The following is a 23,318-nucleotide window of genomic DNA, read 5'->3' on the forward strand; positions in this document are numbered from 1 at the left end:
GGTGTGGCTCAAATAGCCAAATCCACTCATTGGAAGGGGTGTCCATATACTTTTGTATATATAGTGTCTCCCCTTGATATGAGAGACACTTCAAAACCTTATTCTTTATGATTACAATTTTTTAACTTGCGGTTTTGCCATTAATGAACGTGTTATTCAATTACATGTTTTATATATTTTATACCTACAGGTGTCCTAAAATTACAAATCAAATCACTAAATGATACACGGTATGGCCATTTAAAAACAATTCCAAATGTTAGTTTAGTAGAACCCCCCTTGCAAAGGCTAGACAGTGTGGCTAGACGGTATGGCTAGACGGTACACTGTCCCTCTCTCAGCACATATCAAAGCTGCAGGCTAAAGTTAAATCTAATCTATCTTGGTTTCCTCTATCGTAATCGCTACTCTTTCACCCCAGCTGCCAAGCTAACCCTGATTCAGATGACTATCCTACCCGTGCTAGATTACGGAGACATAATTTATAGATCGGCAGGTAAGGGTGCTCTCAGAATGCCTAGACGTTCTTTACCATTCGGCCATCAGATTTGCCACCAATGCTCCTTAGAGTACACATCACTGCACTCTACACTCCTCTGTAAACTGGTCATCTCTGTATACCCGTCGCAAGACCCTCTGGTTGATGCTTATTTATTAAACCCTCTAAGGACTCAGTCCTACCTGTCTGAGATATCTACTGCAGCCCTCATCCTCAACATACAACCCCCATTCTGCCAGTCACATTCTGCTAAAGGTCCCCAAAGCATACACATCCTTGGGTCGCTCTTCTTTTTAGTTCGCTGCAGCTAGCGACTGGAATGAGCTGCAACAAGCACTCAAACTGGACAGTTTTATTTCCATCTCTTCATTCAAAGACTCAATCATGGACACTCTTACTGACAGTTGTGTCTGCTTTGTGTGATGTACACACTGTACATAGGTTTTTCTATTTTTCATTTCTCTTGTGTTATTGACTCGACGTTTGTTTATGTGTAACTCTGTGCTGTTGTTTTTGTCGCACTGCTTTGCTTTATCTTGGCCAGGTCGCAGTTGTAAATGAGAACTTGTTCTCAACTGGCCTACCCGGTTAAATTAAGGTTTAAGAAAATAAAAAATAAATAAAAAGGCTTAGACTTTTCGGGGTTAACTTTCAATCAGATACAGTATCAGACCTACAGGATGTAAAGACAACAGGGCCTCTGCTACCCAGACGTGTGACAAAAATGGATGTTGGAGAGATAATGCAGCACTCCTGAGACAACACAAAGGAAAACCTTCCATACAGTTGATGAGAGTCACTTCGGAGGTTGGGCACAGTACCTAGTCATGTGAAGGTGGCAGTTGTGCCAGTTCCAGGTCTAAAGTGCTAAAGGACGCCCTAGTACCTCGAGGTTCTACTTTACACTCTGTAAATCACTGCACTGCTTCCTCATTCCCTAAGTTCAACCAGCCTTATACTGACCAAGGACTGAGGGAGAGAGAAGACGATAAGCTAAGTCAATGACTCGCACAGACAGATAAAACAACACTAAAAGTTCTGAGGTAATTAGATCAAGTGGTGGACAGAGCCACAGGGATCTGGATCTATATGTATAGTGGTTTAAACTTAAGTCGAACTTAAAGTTTATGTGAATTGAGCTGGGCTAAACAACACAGAGTTGAGCTAAGCAGGACCAGGACAAAGTGGAAACATGACAGCAACCACTAGACGGGTTTACATGAGGAGGGAGACCATCACAGCCCTTCCTCTGTATTACTCAGGACAGCTGCTGAAGAAATACACTGGAGAGAAGGTAACGAACAGGAAACAGAGAATGGGGGAAAATAAAGTTTAAAAATCAATATATTTAACATCACGTAATACATGTAAATGCAATTAGCATTTTTGTAATGCCTGACAATATTCCTGAAATGCATGGCTATGGCATCTAGTCTACCTGGTGGCCAAAGTGGTTCCTAATGCAGCTTCTTCAATTACTCTTTACGTATTGATCAATGGAGATATTAATTTAAACGTTTTATTTAACCTTTATTTAACTATGCAATTCAGTTAAGAACAAGAATCTTATTTACATGAGGCTACCAGAAAGCAAAAGGCCTCCTGCGGGTACGGGTGTCACGCCCTGACCTTAGAGAGCCGTTTTATTTCTCTATTTGGTTAGGTCAGGGTGTAATTTGGGGTGGGCATTCTATGTTATCTGTTTCTTTGTTTTTGGCCGAGTGTGGTTCCCAATCAGAGGCAGCTGTCCATCGTTGTCTCGGATTGGGAATCATACTTATGCAGTCCTTTTTCCCTTTTTCATTTGTAGGATCTTATTTTTGCATTGGTTGTTATTTTGCCTTGCAGAACGTCACGTTCGTATTTTGTTTTGTTGTTGTCGGCGTTCATTATAAAATAAATAGAATGAACACGTACCACGCTACGCTTTTTGGTTCACTTCTTCCCTTGATGATCGTGACAACGGGGGCTTGGATTAAAAATTTAAAATAAATTAAAAATATAGGACAAAACACACATCACGACAAGAAAGACTCTACAACACTACATAAAAAGAGACCTAAGACAACAACATAGCATGGCAGCAACACATGAAAACACAGCATGGTAGCAACACAACACGACAACAACATGGTAGCAACACAACATGTCAGCAGCACAACATGGTAGCAGCACAAAAATAACGTACAAACATTTTTGGGCACAGACAACTATACATCACACAAAGCAGCCACAACTGTCAGTAAGAGTGTCCATGATTAAGTCGTTGAATGAAGAGATTGAGATAAAACTGTCCAGTTTGAGTGTTTGTTGCAGCTCGTTCCTGCGCTAGCTGCAGCGAACTGAAAAGAGGAGCGACCCAGGGATGTGTGTGCTTTAGGGACCTTTAACAGAATGTGACTGGCAGAACGGATGTTGTATGTGGAGGATGAGGGCTGCAGTAGGTATCTTAGATAGGGGGGAATGAGGCCTAAGAGTATTTTATAAATAAGCATCAACCAGTGGAGATAATTGTTTTGCCCGCCAAACAAAACTTTGGCAGTGATATAATTTAAATTGTCAATTTTGGGGGGGAGATTTCAACTAATTTTAGGCTGTTTAAAAAATATAGATAAAAATATATTTTTATGGATTTAAACATGAACTATACATTGTACAACACTTCACAATAAAGTGCCTTCAGAAAGTATTCACACCAGTTGACTTTTTCCAAATTTTTCTTTGTTACGAATTGGGATTAAAATGGATTTGATTGTTTGTTTTTTCAACGATATACACAAAGTACTCTGTCAAAGTGGAAGAAAAAATGAATATTTTGAAAAAGATGAATGAAAAATAAAACACAAATATATGCTGATTAGATAACTATTCAACCCCCTCGGTCAATACATGCAAGATCACCTTTTGCCAGCGATTACAGAAAAAAGAGAGTCTTTTTGAGTAAGTCTCCAGAGCTTTGCACACCTGGATTGTACAATACTTGCCAATTATCATTTTTTACACTCTTCAAGCACTATCAAGATGATTGTTGATCATTACTAGACAGCCATTTTCAAGTCTTTCCATCATTTTCAAGCCGATTTAAGTCCGAACTGTAACTAGGCCACACAGGAACATTTAATGTCGTCTTGGTAAGCAACTCCAGTGTATATTTGGCCCTGAATTGAACTTCTTGTCCTGCTGAAAGGTGAATTGGTCTCCCAGTGCTGGAAAGCATACTGAACCAGGTTTTCCTCTAGAATTTTGCATGTGCTTAGCTCTATTCCGTTTCTTTTCATCAACAACAAAAAACTCCCTAGTCCTTGCCGATGACGAGCATATCCATAACATGATGCAGCCACCACCATCCTTGAAAATATGAAGACTGATACTCAGTGATGTGTTCTGTTGGTTTTGCCCTAAACAACACTTTCTAGTCAGGACAAAAAGTTTCTTTGACAATTTTTTGGCAGTATTACTTTAGTGCCTTATTGCAAACAGGATGCATGTTTTGGAACATTTTTATTCTGTACAGACTTCCTCCTTTTCACTCTGTTAATTAGGTTGGTATTGTTGAGTAGCTACAATATGGTTGAGCCATCCTCAGTTTTCTCTTATCACAGCCATTAAACTCTGTAACTGTTTTAAAGTCACCATTGGCCTCATGGTGAAATCACTGAGCGGTTTCCTTCCTCTCCGGCAACTGAGTTAGGAAGGACACCTGTATCTTTGTAGTGACTGGGTGTATTGATACACCATCCAAAGTGTAATTAATAACTTCACCATGCTCAACTGGATATTCAGTGTCTGTTTTTTTTATACCCATTTACCAATAGGTGCCTTCTTCTTTGCGAAGCATTGGAAAACCTCCCTGGTCTTTCTGGTGAATCTGTGCTTGAAATTCACTACTCGGCTGATGTGTGGGGTACAGAGATGCGGCAATGATTTAAAAATATATATGAATCGATATTATTGCACACAGAGTGAGTCCATGCAACTTATGTGACTTGTTAAGAAAATGTTTACTTTTGGATGTATTTAGTCTTGCCATAGCGAAGGAGTTAAATAGTTATTGTGGCAGGTAGCCTAGTGGTTAGAGCGTTGGGCCAGTAACCGAAAGAGTTGCAAGATCAAATCCCTGAGCTGACAAGGTATAAATCTGTCTTTCTGCCCCTGAACAAGGCAGTTAACCCACTGTTCCTAGGCTGTCATTGTAAACAAGAATTTGTTCTTAACTGAATTGCCTAGTTAAAAAAAAATTAAAATAGACTCAAGATATTTCAGCTTTAAATGTGTATAAATTTCAACGACAAAAAATATAAATTTAAAATCAGGCTGTAACACAACAAAGTGTGGAAAAAGATAAGGGGTGCGAATACTTTCTGAAGGCACTGTATTTCAAAGTGTAGGTCTAGGTTTTGTGCATCCAATGAGCGGTATGATACGGCTCTACAGTGTTGGGTTAGCAGTGTTATGGTGCGTTAGTAACCAAGTGAGAAGTGGGAATTTACCACATCTGGGAAAAATCCACTTGGGCGGCCCTCCAGGTGGTAATTACTAGATAAATCAGTCATGAGTCCTCATGACAGGGAGAATGGAAGGTTGTGGTGATTTACAGGGAGGGGCAATTGAATTGAAAGTTTCACAAAAAAAAATTAACATTTCTAGCCTGCCTATCTATGCGTGACAGGTCACACATCCTGAGTGTTATGCTGTACCTGCTCAGTTTTTCCACACAAAACACCAGAAAATGGCCTAAAAGGTTGGTTTTATACTATGATTTCACTATTAGATGTTCAATGTTTCTTTTAAAATAAATGTTTAAAAAGGAATAGTTTCACCATATTAAAATGAGAGTTCAGTTCACATAACATAACAGGGTTGACCTTCAAATGAGGGACAGAAGTAAATTAATCATTAATCACATAACCTTTCATAAATAACTTTGTCAAAGCAACAAAATAACTAGGGTTTTACAGTGATGGTGAAAACTTGGACACACATATTCATTCAATGGTTTTTCTTTATTCTTACTATTTTCTACATTGTGACTACATCGATACTATGAAATAACGCACATGGAATCATGTAGTAACCAAAAATGTGTTAAACAAATTAAAATAGATTTTTATCTTTGAGACTCATCAAAGTAGCCACCCTTTGCCCTGATGACAACGTTACACATTCTTGGCATTCTCTGAAACAGTTTTGAAGGAGTTCCCACGTATGCTTTTTTCACCTTTATTTAACAAGGTAGGCTAGTTGAGAACAAGTTCTCATTTACAACTGCAACCTGGCCAAGATAAAGCAAAGCAGTTCGACACATACAACAACACAGATTTACACATGGAATAAACAAACATGCAGACAATAATACAGTAGAAAAAGTCTATATACAGTGTGTGCAAATAAGGTAAGATAAGGGAGTTAAGGCAATAAATAGGCCATGGAGGCAAAGTAATTACAATATAGCAATTAAACACTGGAGTGATAGATGTGCAAAAGATGAATGTGCAAGAAGAGATACTGGGGTGTAAAGGAGCTAGATAAATAAATAGAAATACAGTATGGGGATGCGGTAGTTGGATGGGCTATTTACAGATGGGCTATGTACAGGTGCAGTGATCTGTGAGCTGCTCTGACAGCTGGTGCTTAAAGCTAGTGAGGGAGATACGAGTCTCCAGCTTCAGTGATTTTTGCAGTTTGTTTCAGTCATTTGCAGTGGAGAACTGGAAGGACTGGTGGCCAAAGGAAGAATCGGCTTTGGGGGTGACCAGTGAAATATATCTGCTGGAGCGCGTGCTACGGGTGGGTGCTGCTATGGTGACCAGTGAGCTGAGAAAAGGTGGGGCTTTACCTAGCAGAGACCTGTAGATGACCTGGAGCCAGTGGGTTTGGCGACGAGTAAGAAGCAAGGGCCAGCCAACGAGAGCGTACAGGTCGCAGTGGTGATTAGTGTTCTGGGGCTTTGGTGACAAAACGGATGGCACTGTGATAGACTGCATCCAGTTTGTTGAGTAGAGTATCGGAGGCTATTTTGTAAATGACATCACCGAAATCGAGGATCGGTAGGATGGTCAGTTTTACGATGGTATGTTTGGCAGCATGAGTGAAGGATGCTTTGTTGCGAATTAGGAAGCCGATTCTAGATGTAATTTTGGATTGGAGATGCTTAATGTGAGTCTGGAAGGAGAGTTTACAGTCTAACCAGACACCTAGGTATTTGTAGTTGTCCACATATTCTATGTCAGAACTGTCCAAAGTAGTGATGCTGGACGTGCGGGCAGGTGTGGGCAGCGATCAGTTGAAGAGCATGCATTTCGTTTAACTTGCAATTAAGAGCAGTTGGAGGCCACGGAAGGAGAGCTGTATGGCATTGAAGCTCATCTGGAGGTCAGTTAACACAGTGTCCAAAGAAGGGCCAGATGTATACAGAATGGTGTCGTTTGCATAGAGGTGGATCAGAGAATCACCAGCAGCAAGAGCGACATCATTGATGTATACAGAGAAAAGTGTCGGCCCAAGAATTGAACCCTGTGGCACCCCCATAAAGACTGCCAGAGGTCCGGACAACAGGCCCTCCGATTTGACACACTGAACTCTATCAGAGAAGTAGTTGGTAAACCAGGCGAGGCAGTCATCTGAGAAACCAAGGCTGTTGAGCCTGCCGATAAGAATGTGGGGATTGACAGAGTCGAAGGCCTTGGCCAGGTCGATGAATACGGTTGCACAGTACTGTCTCTTATTAATGGTGGTTATGATATCGTTTAGGACCTTGAGCGTGGCTGAGGTACACCCATGACCAGCTCTGAAACCAGATTGCATAGTGGAGAAGGTACGGTGGGATTCGAAATGGTCGGTAATCTGTTTGTTAACTTGGCTTTCGAAGACCTTAGAAGGCAGGGTAGGATAGATACAGGTCTGTAGCAGTTTGGGTCTAGAGTGTCTCCCCCTTTGAAGAGGGGGATGACCGCAACAGCTTTCCAATCTCAGACGATACGAAAGAGAGGTTGAACAGCTTAGTAATAGGGGTTGCAACAATTTTGTCAGATAATTTTAGAAAGAGAAGGTCCAGATTGTCTAGCCCGGCTAATTTGTAGGGATCCAGATTTTGCAGCTCTTTCAGAACATCAGCTATCTGGATTTGGGTGAAGGAAAAATGGGGGAGGCTTGGGCGAGATGCTGTGGGGGGTGCAGGTCTGTTGACCGGGGTAGGGGTAACCAGGTGGAAAGCATGGCCAGCCGTTGAAAAATGCTTATTGGAAATTCTCAATTATAATGGATTTATCAGTGGTGACAGTGTTGCCTAGCCTCAGTGCAGTGGGCAGCTGGGAGGAGGTGTTATTCTTCATGGACATTAATGTCCCAGAACCTTTTTGAGTTTGTGCTAGAGGATGCAAATGTCTGTTTGCAAAATATGGTCTTAGCTTTCCTAACTGCCTGTGTACTGTATATTGGTTCCTAACTTCTCTGAAAAGATAATGCTAATGAAGTACGCCACAGGATGTTTTTGTGCTGGTCAAGGGCAGTCAGGTCTGGAGTGAACCAAGGGCTATATCGGTTCCTGTTCCTGGTTCTACATTTTTTGAATGGGGCATGCTTATTTAAGATGGTGAGGAAGGCACTTTTAAAGAATAACCAGGCGTTTGGCAGTGCTGAGCACTTGTTGCCTGCTTTTCCTTTACTCTGCGGTCTAGCTCATCCCAAACCATCTCAATTGGGTTGAGGTTGGGTGATTGTGGAAGGCAGGTCATCTGATGCAGCACCATCACTCTCCTTCTTGGTCAAATAGCCCTTACACAGCCTGGAGATGTGTTGGGTCATTGTCCTGTTGAAAAACAAATGGTAATCCCACTAAGCGCAAACCAGATGGGATGGCGTATCGCTGCAGAATGCTGTGGTAGCCATGCTGGTTAAGTGTGCCTTGAATTCTAAATAAATCACAGACAGTGTCACCAGCAAAGCACCCCCACACCATCACACCTCCTCCTCCATGCTTCCCGGTGTGAACCACACATGCGGAGATCATCCATTCACCTACTCTGCATCTCACAAAGACACAGTGGTTGGAACCAAAACATCTCAAATTTGGACTCATCAGACCAAATGACAGATTTCCACCGGTCTAATGTCCATTGCTTGTGTTTCTTGACCCAAGCAAGTCTCTTCTTATTATTGGTGTCCTTTAGTAGTGGTTTCTTTTCAGCAATTCGACCATGAAGGCCTGATTCACTCACTCTTCTGAACAGTTGATGTTGAGATGGGTCTGTTACTTGAACACTGTGAAGCTGTATATAGACTTTTGTTTCTACTGTGTTATTAACTGTATGTTTGTTTATTCCATGTGTAACTCTGTGTTGTTGTTTGTGTCGCACTGCTTTGCTTTATCTTGGCCAGGTCGCAGTTGTAAATGAGAGCTTGTTCTCAACTATCTTACCTTGTTAAATAAAGGTGAAATAAAAAATGAATAAAAATAAATAAAAGCATTTATTTGGACTGCAATCTGAGTTGCAGTTAACTCTAATGAACGTATCCTCTGTAGCAGAGGTAACTCTGGGTCTTTCCTGTGGCAGTCCCCGTGAGAGCCAGTTTCATCATAGCGCTTGATGGTTTTTGCGACTGCACTTGAAGAAACTTCTTGAAAGTTCTTGAAATGTTCCTGATTGACTGACCTTCATGTCTTAAAGTAATGATGGACTATCCTTTCTCTTTGATTATTTGAGCTGTTCTTGCCATAATATGGACTTGGTCTTTCACCAAATAATGCTATCTTCTGTACACCACCCCTACCTTGTCACAACATAGCTGATTAGCTCAAATGCATAAAAGAAGGAAATCAATTCCACAAATGAACTTTTAAACTTCTTAGGGCTGAAATCCCGTTAACGGGATCGATATGACAACAGCCAGTGAGAGTGCAAGGGCATCCAATTCAAAACAACATAACTCTCATAATTAAAATTCCTCAAACATACAAGTACCTTATACCATTTTAAAGGTAATCTTGTTGTTAATTCCACCACAGTGTCTGATTTCAAATAGGCTTTACAGCGAAAGCACCACAAACAATTGTTAGGTCAGAGCCAAGCCACAGAAAAACACAGCCATTTTTCCAGCCAAAGATAGGAGTCACAAAAAGCAAAATAGAGATAAAATGAATCGCTAACCTTTGATGATCTTCATCAGATGACACTCAGAGGACTTCATGTTACACAATACATGTATGTTTTGTTTGATAAAGTTCATATATAAAAAAATATCAGTATACATTGGGCGCTTTATGTTCAGTAGTTCCAAAAACATCCAGTGATTTTGCAGAACCACATAAATTTACAGAAATACTCATTATAAATGTTGAGTGAAAATACAAGTGTTCTGCATGGAATTAAAGATATACTTCTCCTTAATGTAACCTCTGTGTCAGATTTCAAAAAAGCTTTACGGAAAAAGCAAACCATGCAATTATCTGAGTACGGCGCTGAGTACATATATCCGTCATGTTGGAGTCAACAGAATAACATTATAACATTATAAATATTCAGTTACCTTTGATGATCTTCATCAGAATGCACTCCCAGGAAACCCAGTTCCACAATACATTTTTGATTTGTTCGATAATGTCCATCATTTATGTCCAAATAACTACTTTTGTTAGCGCGTTTGGTAAACAAATCAAAACTCATGAAGCGCGTTCACTAGTTGCAGACAAAATTTCAAAAATCTTCAGAAAAGCAAAGGAACGAGAGATACTTCTCATGTGAAATGTGTGTGACCAGCATGTGACTGCTGGCAGACCTCTGACTCATTCAGCCCCCCTTCATAGTAGAAGCATCAATCAAGTTTCTAAAGACGGTTGACATCTAGTGGAAGCCTTAAGAAGTGCAAAATGACCAATAGCCCACTGTATCTTCTATAGGGGCTAAGTTGAAAATCGACCAACCTCAGATTTCCCACTTCCTGGTTGGACTTTTTCTCAGGTTTTTGCCTGCCATATATATGAGTTCTGTTATACTCACAGACATAATTCAAACAGTTGAAGAAACTTCAGAGTGTTTTCTATCCATATATACAAATAAGGCAGTTTACTCTGGTGACCTCAGTCATACTGCCCCCCAGCCATAAGAAGTGTTTAACAAGACACACCTGTTAATTGAAATGCATTCAAGGTGACTACCTTCTGAACCTGGTTGAGAGATTGCCAAGAGCGTACAAAGCTGTCATAAACACAAAGGGTGGCTACTTTGAAGAATCTCAAAGATAAAATATATTTTGATTTGTTTAACACTTCTTTTGGTTACAATTTCACAGTATTGATGTCTTCAGTATTATTCTACAATGTAGAACCTTTTGACTGGTAAAGTATACTTATCAAAGTAAATCAATTCATTTGGGCATGTTTCTGCAAGTGTAGAGCAATGGACTTCATGTTGAATCTGGTTTGGCCTTTTCCAGGAATTTAAGAACTTTTATGCAGAGCTCCGTGGATCAACACTCTTTCTGTACACAGACGAGATGCATGACACAGTAAGAGAATAGGTGCACTCATCTAATCTCTTGGTTGTATTGTATCAAGTTTTTTAATCTATCTATGGCTTGACTAATCAGATACGTAATTCCCTATCAGTACTCAGAGAAACTGGACCTTCAGATGTGGAAGTCGATGTCGATGGATTCTCCTTATCAAAACAACAGGTCAACCATCTACACTCTCACCCTGACCAATGAGGAAGTGCAGCTAAAGGTCATTTATGTTACATTCAGTCAAGTTATTGCCACTCCTAATCAGAACGTGTTACTGGCAAATAGCCATAAAGTGGTTGCACAATCCTGCAGATTTACGAGACAGGTATCTGTTGATATCTGATCTAGGTGGATAACCCCAACACAGGAGAGGAGTGGAGAGGCTTCATCATGACTGTGGCCACTGTATGTAACACACACATACACATTGGGCTGTCAGGGTTAAATACTCATTCTGACTCATTTTCCTGAGAGTTAAGTAAGAACAGAGAACTTCTAGATTAAACTAAAGAGCAAAGTAAATATAAGCTTGCAATTTATTTGACGATGTGCCCTGTAGAAGGAGATCCCCAGTAAACTGCAGCTGCTCCCAGGTCAGATGCTGAGGCTGGAAGAGGTTCTGTCTGAGGAGAAGAAGAGACAGGCCCCACGTCCTCCCCTGCCTTACACCACCTACCATATCCATCCCTCCTCAGACGACACATATGACGATGCCCTCTCTGGAACCCCCCTGTGAGAATTGCCATGTTTCTATTCATTATTTTGATAGAAAATGTATTTCTATCTCGTCTCCTCTCACCCTCCTTTTCTTCTCCTCTCTCCAGCTGTTTCTTTCCTGTGTCTCGACAGAAGGCAGAGAAGATGTTGAAGGAGAACACAGAGTACGGCAGCATCATTCTCCGCCCCTCGACTGACAACACTAACTACGCCATCACCTTGAGACAGGACTACTCCAGGTCTTGACCTTAAACATCTCACCCCTGACCTTTAACCCTGAACTCCAACACCCTGTAACGTACAGGCCTCAAGTTTCTCCCCCCCTCACTAAACAAGCCTTTATTGACAACAGCACCCTAGCCCTATCCTACAACACTGTCTCTGGCTGAGGGAGTAGAGAGGAGACCAAGTACTCTTGAGATTTACCAGACTCTATCTTTCAGTGGCCCAGTGATGAAGAACTACAAAGTGCTTTCCATAGACACAGGCTTCGTCATTGAACTAGATGCCCCGGTGAGTCCTGCTCCTGCAGCCTGATTCCTGTACTGAATGTCTGACTCTCATCCCATCAGAATGGGCTCAAAACACAGCACTGATATGAGACTATACTCTATATGCTTAGTGTCTTGACAGCCCTTCAAGTTTGTCCGATATCTGCTTTGGATAGTAGGTAACATCCTAATGTCTGTCTGTTTCATCAGGTGACTGTCCCTTCCCTGGGGGCAGTGCTAGATCACTTCCTGAAGGCAACAGAGTTCCGTCTGCACCCATACCTGGTTCCCCAGACCTACGACACCTGCATTGGTGAGAGAGCGTCACAACACCACAAATAAGTTGACTCACCACTGAAGGCTAAGCTTATCCCCATAACAATCATATCATTACTCCTGTATCGTACAAGGTGTGTAACTTGTGACCTGTGCCAATCAGATTTGCCACTCGCATTGCCCTGTTTTCCACCCAAAACGGTCCCCCGGGCGAGAGTGGCACCGATGATCCCGAAAGGGAGCACCCCTCCCTCCTTTCCCAAACTCCCAATCAAAGACACAGATACAGATACAGGAAAAGAATATCAAGACCCAGATGAAGTATTAAACCCAGGTGTGTGGGTCACAATCAACTTCAGAGCATCAGTGTGTTTACAATAGACGTGGGTGCAGTCTCAGGCATGTAAGTTCTCTTCAGTCCGTCTACTCTGTTTTCGTCTCTCCAGACCCCAGACCTGAAGACCTGAATTAGGAGCTCCGCACAGCAGTACCGAAATGGGATGAAACAGACCTACACAGGGGAACAGTTTTCACACACTACACAAAAATCACACACACACAGAGCAACAATGTCACAAATGAACACACTTGATCTATAGCATCTAGCAAGTTTTTGTTTCTCTGTGGTTTTGTACCCAAATGTCACGTTGGCGAGGAACCATCCTGTCAATCATCCTTGTAAAGATGTGTACACTATAGTAAATGCAAAATTTTTTTTTTGAGCTCATGCTTGGCTCCAGTTAAAAATTTGCTAATGAGATGTAGATTTGAAATAATACAATGGTGCATAAAGATTACTACTGGCCTAGATATCTGAATTGTCCGCTTCTGACCTTTGCACACACACACACGGAAATAAACTACCACACAAATGCTTCAGGATACATTTATTTTCCAAGTCACACGCAGGAGTCAACCAGCATAATATATTTTTTATCAATAATTATCTTATATATGAGTATTTTATAAATCACATCACTATTATCAGTTTGTATCATAGGTGAAAGGTTAATGAACTTATCACTCAATGACAGCTGGGTTGTGAAAAATAAAGCAAAATAAAAGTGTTCTCTCCATCCATTCAGGGCCTGAAGAGCGCTCTTTCAGCAGCACTGCTAGTTTGACCATCTTTCCCTCCCAATACCCCTCATCTCTCAAAACAACCCTTCCCACTGGACAGGTGACAGCAAATACAGCAGGTGCCCACTGGTGAATGGAAAGTAGTTTCCACCATATTGCTTTTACCCACCTTGAGGCCAGTACCATCTCTACCTCCCTCCCTGGAGTCTGGTCCCATACTCTAATGCCCCATTATTAAGACATCACAAATTAAAACTAAATAATAATAATTTAACATTGCAGGATAAAAAAACTAAAACAATAAGTTAACATGTTTGTTCCCCAATCAAGACACGTGGCTACTTCTCTAAAAGTGACAGCTGAAGGATCCTTTCCAGCTCATCCTCTTCCTCCTGCCTCGCCCTGTAACAGGAAACAGAATTAAGTCATTAGATCCCAGAAACTGGCAATCAAGCTCCCCAAATCCTTTCCTCATCCATCCTTATAATCCCACTCTGCATGGCTGTGTTCAAATACTCTAGAACGGGTTCCTCTCCTCATCCCTTTCCCTGGTCAGAAATCAATGGACGATCAGAGAAAGAAACCCTACAAGCACTCATCCCTCTCACACCTGTCCATCTCTTCCTGTTCCCTGCACGAGAGGTCCATGGCGATGCGTAGCTGCTCGTCAAAGCTGTTTCCCCCAGGAAATGGCCCCGGCAACCGCGGCTCAGCCACTGAGCTGTAGGAGGGAGGGGAGTAGGCTCCGGGGTGCGACGGCGAGACTGACAGGGGAGGGGCAGGATCTGCAGGCTCTCCTTCCTTACCACCAGCCAATGAGATCGACAGGGACTCCTGGATGGCCCTATCAGAGAGAGGTAGCGGGATGACAGTTTAAAAGCTAATGCCAGAGAGTGAAAGCCTTATAATATATTATCCGACATAAACAAGGTGAAAAGGATAGACACTTCTCACCTCTCCAGCTGAGAGTCGTCCTCATACAGGGGTGACTGTATTTGCCCAGAAACAGGACGACTGTTAGTCAGAGCCTCCCATATAGTCACCTACAGAGAGATAGATTTTACTGAATTTCCGTGGCAATCGTCATGAAAACTTAAAGCTGATAAATATTTAATTTGTGGATCAATGACTTCTATTAAGAGTAAACCATGATCATTTCATGTCTCACCTGGTCGCTCTCTGTCCCTGCGTCCAATAGGCTCTGCTGGATGGCAAACTGCAGCAAGTTATCATCCTCATCTCTCATTGGCTCGCTGCGGCCCGGACCAAGCGTGGTGTAGTCTGGGGGTGGTTCAAATACAGAGGGGTCCACCTCGCAGTTAAATGGATGCAGGGCCTGCCCTGGGAGCAGAGGGACAGGGAGATACGTTTCCACGCCTTCTTTGTTCGAGCAACGTGCACCTTTTGGTAACACGATACCTCACCCATCCAGACTCCCAAATAGCAACATTCACAAGGGGGCAACAGAAGTTCTTGTTGTCTTCTCATTTGTTGTGAAAGCAAAAGAAGAGTCTTGTCTTCCCTAGCTAGCAAGTTGGCTAAACACTGCAAGATAGCTAGCCTTTTAGCTTCCCACATTGTTTCACATGGCATTTGATTTAATAATAAATCTGATTGACCTGGCAAATACTCTCAAAACTTGCCGGTGTAACCTACAACATTATCGAAATGTCATATGCTGCTCCTATGTATTCACTCAGCTAAAAATAGAATGTCATGTTTTGGTCACAGAGAAAACAGTTATTACTTCTAAACAAAATACATTCTAATTAAGGCTACAATGTTGTTTGGTTAATTGTCTGAACAGTTGCTGAGATTATATACACAACACTTCCCCCATGGCTACGCAAGGAATGATACGGCACGTTAAAAGCATTCATGGGGCACAGGACTACGTAGAATATCGGCGTGCACTACAAGGAGCTGCCCCTTTTGGGGACGAAAAACGTCACTTTGACACTGCACTACACTCCGTAGGGTCCGTCTCCGTAGGGTATAAATAGCCCTTTAGTATGTGTTGCGTGTGGTTACCAGCCTCGGGTGCCTCCTCGGGTGTGTGTACAGTAACCGAGCTGACAGGCTCATCACAGCCACACAGGTTACTGAAGGTCACTCTGGCATTCAACACATGGAACAGAGGGATCTCTGAGAAAGAGAGAGAGAGAGAAAGGGGAGATCTTCAAACTCGTCACTTTGTTTAAGCTTAAATTGTAAAGAGTGTCCTTTTTCTTCTGATAGCACCTGCTCCTCTCCATGTCTTCTCTTTGGGTCTCTGTTTCAGATCCTGCCTAGAAGGTAGGGACTAGGGGTCAGTTTGGGATTAAGCCTCACCTATTTTGACCGGGAAGCCGGGGGGCAGGCTCAGAGTGATGAAGTCACGTAGTTTGGCAAAATGGGCGTTGGAGATGGCCATGAGGTCAATGATGGGCGTGACCTGCTCAGCCAATGACAGAGGGTGAGCCTCACTCAACCACAGATGGGCCTTAAACCTAAAAGAGAGAGAGAGAGAGAGACAGAGAGAGCAAGAGAGAAAAATAAAGACACTTGCATTAAACATGGCAGTGATCTTGTGCTTCTCCAAGCTTGACTGTGCGTTGCTACGGTGATCCCGGCTATCCGTTGCCATGGCAACAGCGGTACCTCTGGACTTTGCTGGTGAGCTCCACGGGGCGTCCGATGTCTCGCTCATGGAGTTGGAACTCTGGGTCAAAGTATTCCTCAGCGGTGATGGCTGTGGGGTTATGGGGGCTGGCACACTGAGAAACATTACTCTGAGAGACATGGGAAGAGAGACACATCATTGACCACATCCAGTCAGTCAGTCAGTCCATCAAAGCATCTATCCACCACATATAATATGAGGTGGAGGTGTCTTTCTGAAACTCACCCCATTAGGAGCAGTATGCTGCTCAGCTATCCCCAGGAAGGACTGAAGAGGAGTCTTGGTGCCTGGGAGGACAGGAGGGATTGAACCATGCTGTGCCTGTACGTACACTATGACCAAATAAAACATAAGTGTTCTGTGTGTACCTTTGCTCTTTGACTTGTCCTGGTCCGACAGGTGCTCTGTTCTTGATCGAGTCACCAGCTCCACATTAGTGGCGCTGTACACCTGAAAACAAACCAAAGGGAAAAAAACAGGATTCAATAAAAAAATGTGTTTTTTTTTTAAACGCCAAGAAACACTTTCTATTAGAAACATTTTTCAAGTCCAATGGTGCCTCTGGGCTCACCTTTGCTTCATAGCCACTGACTGCCTCACTCTTCTCAGAACGCCAGCCCCAAATGCCAGACTTGTTCCTGTGCAGCAAAGAGCAGGAGAGAATAATTAGAAGACAGACCAGGTAGGTGAGTATGTTGTGTGTGAAGTAGCTACCTTTCAAAGGCGAAGTTGAGTGTGTTGAGGTGTGTGAAGACGATGCGTGTGTGGGTTACCTCTCGAAGGCGAAGTTGAGTGTGTTGAGGTGTTTGAAGACGATGCGTGTGTGTGTGTGGGTTACCTCTCGAAGGCGAAGTTGAGTGTGTTGAGGTGTTTGAAGACGATGCGTGTGTGGGTTACCTCTCGAAGGCGATGTTGCGTGTGTTGAGGTGTGTGGAGACGATAGGGGAGGTGAGTCTCTGGGCGGTGTTCTCCTGGGTGGGCAGCATGGCAGCCAGGAGAGACGGAGCGTCCCGCAGGGAGAGAGACAGAGGCTCTGTGTACACCACCTGCTTGTCATGGTCCACCTCCATCACCACAGCGCCATTCTCTATAGAAACACACACATTACCATGGAGACAACACACATTCACCATTCAACCACTCTATGGAAACCATACCACCAGTGTTATACCTTCGCCCTTAAAGATGTAGCTGCGACGGCCCTTGAGCCAGGTCATGTGCTCAAATCCCAGTAGAGTGGTGTCCACCCGCAGACACGAGCCACTCTTCCACACGCGGTACACATCACTGGGACACACCTTGGAGACCAGGGGGACTGAGAGTTTGGGGGAGGGGGGTTAACCACCATAAACACTTCAGTGCATCACAGTGACAGTATAACTGGGAGCTGTTCATCTGGTGCTGAAACCGACCACAGTGAGCAGATATGAGCCCTTCACGATCACACACACTCACCCCAACTGGTGAACTCCCATTTCATCTCCACGTAAAAATCCCGGGCCTGAAAGAGGTGACACAGCATCGTGAGTTTCAGATATGTGATTGACAAGTGTGCTACCGGTGTTTGTTATATGGCTGAAGCGAAGGCTGCAAAGCGTTACCTTACCCGTCTTAGCTTGCTGAGCAGTTCTGGGATGCCGGCCAGTCTCTCTGTGGCTCGCTTGAAGTCTCTATACTGTAGCACCAGCTGACAAAGCTCAGGGTCCCCTGTGCTCACTGCCTCCTGCAAAACTGGACATCGACATGCCATCAACCCACACACAGTGCCTATAGAAAGTCTGCACTCAATTGAAATTCTCTCACATTTTGTTACATTACAATGTGGGAGTGAAATATTTTAATTGTCATGTTTTGTCATTGACCTAGACAAAATACTCCATAATAACAAAGTGAAAATACATTTTACAAAATAATAAAAATGTTGTAAAATAATTAGTTGCACAAGTATTCACCCGCTTTGTTTTGGGAAGTTGAGAAGTCAAATTTGAAAAATAAAAAAATGAGAGCCGCACACTCAGACGCAATAATCTAACAACATTTCGACAGCCAAGCGGTCTTCATCCGGGTATAATGACAAACAGTGGGTCACTCGTTTATATCGAGTTTGAAAGCCCTTGCTCCCTTTGGTCTCAACGTAGAGTTTGATCTGAAGTCCTTCTTTCGCTATCCATTGTAAATAATGTTTGTAGGCCTACGTAGCCACATTGGATAGGATCATAGATACATTCATGCTTTTTCCCCCGTTCTATATATATATATATATATATATATATATCTGTAAATCGACCAATGAAGTCAAGCCACAGCTGGCCATGATTACAGACACCTGTGTACTTTCAAACTCTATATCAATTAGTGACCCGCAATGTTTGTCATTATACCACAATGAAGACAGCTTGTCTGTCGAAACATTATTAAATTACGTCTGAGCTCCGAGAGTGTGAGGCTCTCCTTTTCATTTTCAAGTGTTCTACTCCGCTAGCCAGCACCTTGACAAACCAGGTGTGAGTTTTAACCGCCTCCAGATTGAACACAGAAGTCAAATTTGGCATAACAAATCAGATAAATTATATGGAAATAATAAGAGTTGGCATGAATTTTCAATGACTACCCCCTTCCTCTGTCGTCCATACATACAGTGCCTTCAGAAAGTTGTCACACCCCTAGACTTTATCCACATTTTGTTGTCAGACTGAATTTAAAATTGATTACATTTATATTGTGTGTCAATGGCCTACACACAATAACCTATAATAACAGTGGAATTATGTTTTTAGTAATATCTTGAAAAGGCAAAATGTCTTGAATCAATAAGTATTCAATCCGTTTGTTACGGTACGCCTAAATAAGTTCAGGAGTAAAAATGTGCTTAAAAAGCCACATAAGTTACATGGACTCACTCAGTGCAATAATAGTGTTTAACATGATTTTTGAATGACTACCTCATCTCTTTACCCCACAAGTAAAATGATCTTTAAGTTCCTTCAGTCGAACAGTGAATTTCAAACACAAATTCAACCAAAGACCAGGGAGGTTTTCCAATGCCTCGCAAAGGGCGCCTATTGATAAATGGGTAAAAAAACAGACATTGAATATCCCTTTGAGCATGGTGTAGTTATTAATTACACTTTGGTGTATCATTACACCCAGTCACTACAAAGCTACAGGGGTCCTTCCTAACTCAGTTGCCGGAGAGGAAGGAAATCGCTCAGGGATTTCACCATGAGGCCAATGGCGACTTTAAAACAGTTAGAGCTGAATGGCTGTGACAGGAGAAAATTGAGGATGGATCAACATTGTAGTTACTCCACAATACTAAGCTAAATGACGGCATGAAAGCAAGGAAGCCTGTACAGAATAACAAATATTCCAAAACATGCATCCTGTTTGCAATAAGGCACTAAAGTAAAACTGCAAATTATGTAGCAAGGAAATTAACTTTATGTCCTGAATACAAAGGTGATATGTTTGGGGCAAATCCAACACAACGTTACTGAGTACCACTCTTCACATTTTCAAGCATGGTGGTGGCTGCATCATGTTATGGGTATGCTTGTCATCAGCATGGACTAGGGAGTTTTTTAGGATAGAAAGAAACAGAAGAGCTTAGCACAGTCAAAATCCTAGAGGAAAACCTGGTTCAACTGCAGTCTGCTTTCCAATAGACACAGAAACAAAGTCACCTTTCAGCAGGAAAATAAGCTAAAACAAGGCCAAATAGTGGTTAGAGCGTTGGGTCGGTAACCGAAAGTTGCTGGATCGAAAAAAAAATCTGTCGTTCTGCCCGAGCAAGGCAGTTAACTCACTGTTCTCTGGGAGCCGAAGACGCGGATGTCGATTAAGGCAGCCCCCCGCACCTCTCTAATTCAGAGGGGTTGGGTTAAATGTGGAAGACACATTTCAATTGAAGACATTCAGTTGTACAGCTGACTAAGTATCCCCCTTTCCCTTATATACATTAGAGTTTCTTACCAAGACGACATTGAATGTTCCTTTAGTGGGCTCATTACAGTTTTGACCTTAATTGCCTTAAAATCGATGGCAAGACTTGAAAATGGTATTGAACAACAACCAACTTGACATAGCTTGAAGAATTTTTAAAGAATAATGTGCAAATATTGCACAATACAGTTGTGCAAAGCACTTATGAGATGTACCCAAGAAGACACCAAAGGTGTTTCTAACATGTATTGACTCGGGTGGGGTGAATACTAATCTAATCAAGGTTTACAATGCATTTGGACAGTTTTCAGACCTTTTACCACATTTTGTTACGTTACAGCCTTATTCTAAAACGGATCAATTAAAAATGTTTCCTCATCAATCTACACACAATACCTCATAATGACGTAGTAAAAACAGGTTAAAATTTTTGCAAATGTATATAAATAAATAACATTTACATAAGTATTCAGACTCTTTACTCAGTTGACAGTTCATGTCAGCTCAAAAACCAAGCCATGAGGTCGAAGGAATTGTTCGTAGAGCTCCGAGACAGGATTGTGTTGAGGCACAGATCTGCAGCATTGAAGGTCCCCAAGAAAACAGTGGCCTCCATCATTCTTAAATGGAGGAACTTTTGGAACCACCAACACTCTTCCTAGAGCTGGCAGCCTGGCCAAACTGAGCAATCAGGGGACAAGGGCCTAGGTCAGGGAGGTGACCAAGAACCCGATGGTCACTCTGACAGAACTCCAGAGTTCCTCTGTGGAGATGGGAAAACCTTCCAGAAGGACAAAAATCATGCAGCACTCCACCAATCAGACCTCTAAAGTAGTGGCAAGACTGAAGCCACTGCTCAGTAAAAAACACATGACAGCTAGCTTGGAGTTTTCCGAAAGGCACCTAAAGGACTCTGACCATGAGATTGAACTCTTAAACTGAATGCCAAGCATCACGTCTGGAGGAAACCTGGCACCATCCCTACGTTGAGCCATGGTAGTGTTAGCATCATGCTGTGGCAATGTTTTTCAGCAGCAGGGATTGGGAGACTCGTCAGGATCGAGGGAAAGAGAAACAGAGGAAAGTAAAAAGAGATCCTTGATGAAAACCTGCTCCAGAGCGCACATGGACCTCAGACTGGGGCGAAGGTTCACCTTTCAACAGGACAAAGACCTTAAGCTCACAGCCAAGACAACACAGAAGTGGCTTCGGGACAAGTCTCTGAATGTCCTTGAGTGGCCCAGCCAGAGCTTGAATCTGATCGAACATCTCAGGAAAGACCTGGAAATAGCTGACAGAGTTTAAGAGGATTTGCAGAGAAGAGTGGGAGAAACTCCACCATAACGATAAAGCTGGGTATTGTGTGTAGATTGATGAGGGGGAAACTATTTAATCAATTTTAGAATAAGGCTGTAACATAACAAAATGTAGAAAAGGTCAAGGGGTCTGAATACTTTCCGAATGCTCCGTATTAGAGTTTTATTCTTCATTAATCTTAACATAAAAAATAAATAAAAAAATCCACTGAGTTGTGTGTAGGTAGATCCTTGACAAAACAAATGAAAAATGCATTTGAATTCCACTTTGTAACTTATGAAAATGTTCAAGGGGGTGTGGACTTTCTACAGGCACTATATCCTTCAAAAACTGTACAGAAATATGTTTTAGGAAACAGGTGATTTGTATTCTTCTCATACATTCCTCTGTGTATCCACTCACCAGTCCAGCTCTGAGCGTTGCAGTGCGTTGGGTCTGCGGAGTGTCTGAGCAGCACACGGGTTGATTCCAGGTGGCCCAGACACACAGCCAGCTCTAGCGGGGTGCGCCCCCGTGGGTCCAAGCGATCCACATTCTCCTGTGGAAGAACAGCACTGGTGTGTCATGAAAGCTGGGGCGCGCCTTCTGACCGGTGCGGTATAGGACGCAAAGCTGTCAAACTCAAAACGTGAACTGTTGAAAAGAGAGAAACGTATGTTGCTACCCCAGGTTGACCTACCTCGTTTTTTTGTAGTTGCCGTTCAAGCTCAAGGTATTGGTTATTCCAAACCAGAAAATGAAAAGGAAACGCCTCTTGAGCCATTGTTTATCAAATGTAGCTAGCAACTTGCTATACAGCTTTCACCGTTTCTCTTCCAGCAGCAGCAAAAATGTTCTCTCTCAAGAGACGTGTGAGGACGCGTGCACAAAAAAATCCCGCAAGGTAGCAATATTCTACTTTATTAAACGGGTAAATATTTAGCAAAGTAATTAGCAATAGGATAGGAGTAGGTGCCGATTAAAATACATAGCTAGCTAGCCCTCGTCTACCCATTAGCCAGGAAAGCGGCTAACTGGCTAAGAACATATGACAGCACTTATTTTCCATTCCATCTTGCTTGTTAGCTAGCTGGCTAACATTGAACGTCTAACCATGTCCATTTCTAGTCTAGCAATGCCGTTTGTTTGTAACAAACGACGGTATCATGTCCTGCTGATGTGCTAACAAGCAAACAACTCCGTATCATCACCCACTCGCTTTCGCGATGGGTTTTTTTCAGATCCTGTGCAGTCAAAATAATAGACCGAGATACGGCCTATTTCGAATACACATCCAGGTCACTCGAGTATATAATACGTCCGATGATAGCGATGTCAATTCGGATGCTGTCAATATACCTTGTCGGTGTTCATATTCCAATCACAAACATTCTGGAAACAACAAACCACTATTGCACAGTCCGGTATTCTTAAAAATAACAGACTGCAGCAACTGAGACAATATACACACCCCAGTTTGCATTATTTATTTATATTTCACGTCATTTTCAGCGTCGCTTTAGTTCCAGGTTATTGCTAGCAGCTGGAGTGGGTGAGGAAGGAATGGCGCGTAATGCATGTTGCCATACAATCATTGATGGGTAAACAACTGTTCTATCCCCACTTCTAATGCCAGATGTCAAGTAGAGTTGTGGGGCAATGGTGAGAATCTCCAGCTGATGACCACGGGCTCTTTGCGCCCAATAAAAAAAATGTGGTATTACATGTACACAGCGAATCACCTGACACCGTAACAAAAGCCTGCACAACCTGTAGATAAGATCCCAAGGATCAGATTTGTAAAACACTGGGCTAAGACAAGAAGCCGAGTACCATATTACTCAAGTATTCTTTA

The 23,318-nt window shown here is 42.5% G+C and overlaps 2 protein-coding genes across 4 annotated transcripts; one reads left to right on the forward strand and one right to left on the reverse strand.

Moving 5' to 3' along the window:
* The first annotated feature begins 1,437 nt into the window (after window positions 1-1,437).
* LOC115130702 (signal-transducing adaptor protein 1-like) lies at window positions 1,438-13,293 on the forward strand. Of its 3 annotated transcripts, XM_029662085.2 has the most exons (10): window positions 1,438-1,793; window positions 10,931-11,002; window positions 11,103-11,219; window positions 11,348-11,404; window positions 11,559-11,731; window positions 11,824-11,955; window positions 12,160-12,229; window positions 12,418-12,520; window positions 12,647-12,817; window positions 12,930-13,293. In XM_029662085.2, the coding sequence occupies exons 1-10, from the start codon at window positions 1,692-1,694 to the stop codon at window positions 12,953-12,955; spliced, it is 1,023 nt and encodes a 340-aa protein (XP_029517945.1). In that variant the 5' UTR covers window positions 1,438-1,691; the 3' UTR covers window positions 12,956-13,293. The 3 variants fall into 3 exon arrangements, with proteins under 3 accessions (XP_029517945.1, XP_029517947.1, XP_029517946.1); XM_029662087.2 differs by lacking the exon at window positions 12,647-12,817; XM_029662086.2 differs by lacking the exon at window positions 10,931-11,002.
* A 62-nt stretch (window positions 13,294-13,355) lies between these two features.
* On the reverse strand, window positions 13,356-23,315 carry LOC115130701 (ankyrin repeat domain-containing protein 13D-like). The gene is made up of 16 exons (XM_029662084.2): window positions 22,164-23,315; window positions 21,887-22,022; window positions 17,832-17,956; window positions 17,681-17,726; window positions 17,397-17,540; window positions 17,123-17,312; window positions 16,797-16,863; window positions 16,594-16,675; window positions 16,451-16,512; window positions 16,204-16,334; window positions 15,895-16,052; window positions 15,595-15,708; window positions 14,732-14,904; window positions 14,518-14,606; window positions 14,174-14,407; window positions 13,356-13,965 (listed from the first exon to the last, which is right to left on the reverse strand). The coding sequence occupies exons 1-16, from the start codon at window positions 22,245-22,247 to the stop codon at window positions 13,902-13,904; spliced, it is 1,899 nt and encodes a 632-aa protein (XP_029517944.1). The 5' UTR covers window positions 22,248-23,315; the 3' UTR covers window positions 13,356-13,901.
* Window positions 23,316-23,318: the final 3 nt, after the last annotated feature.

The sequence above is a fragment of the Oncorhynchus nerka genome, linkage group LG6 (genome assembly GCF_034236695.1).
Source record: "Oncorhynchus nerka isolate Pitt River linkage group LG6, Oner_Uvic_2.0, whole genome shotgun sequence".
NCBI lineage: Eukaryota > Metazoa > Chordata > Actinopteri > Salmoniformes > Salmonidae > Oncorhynchus > Oncorhynchus nerka.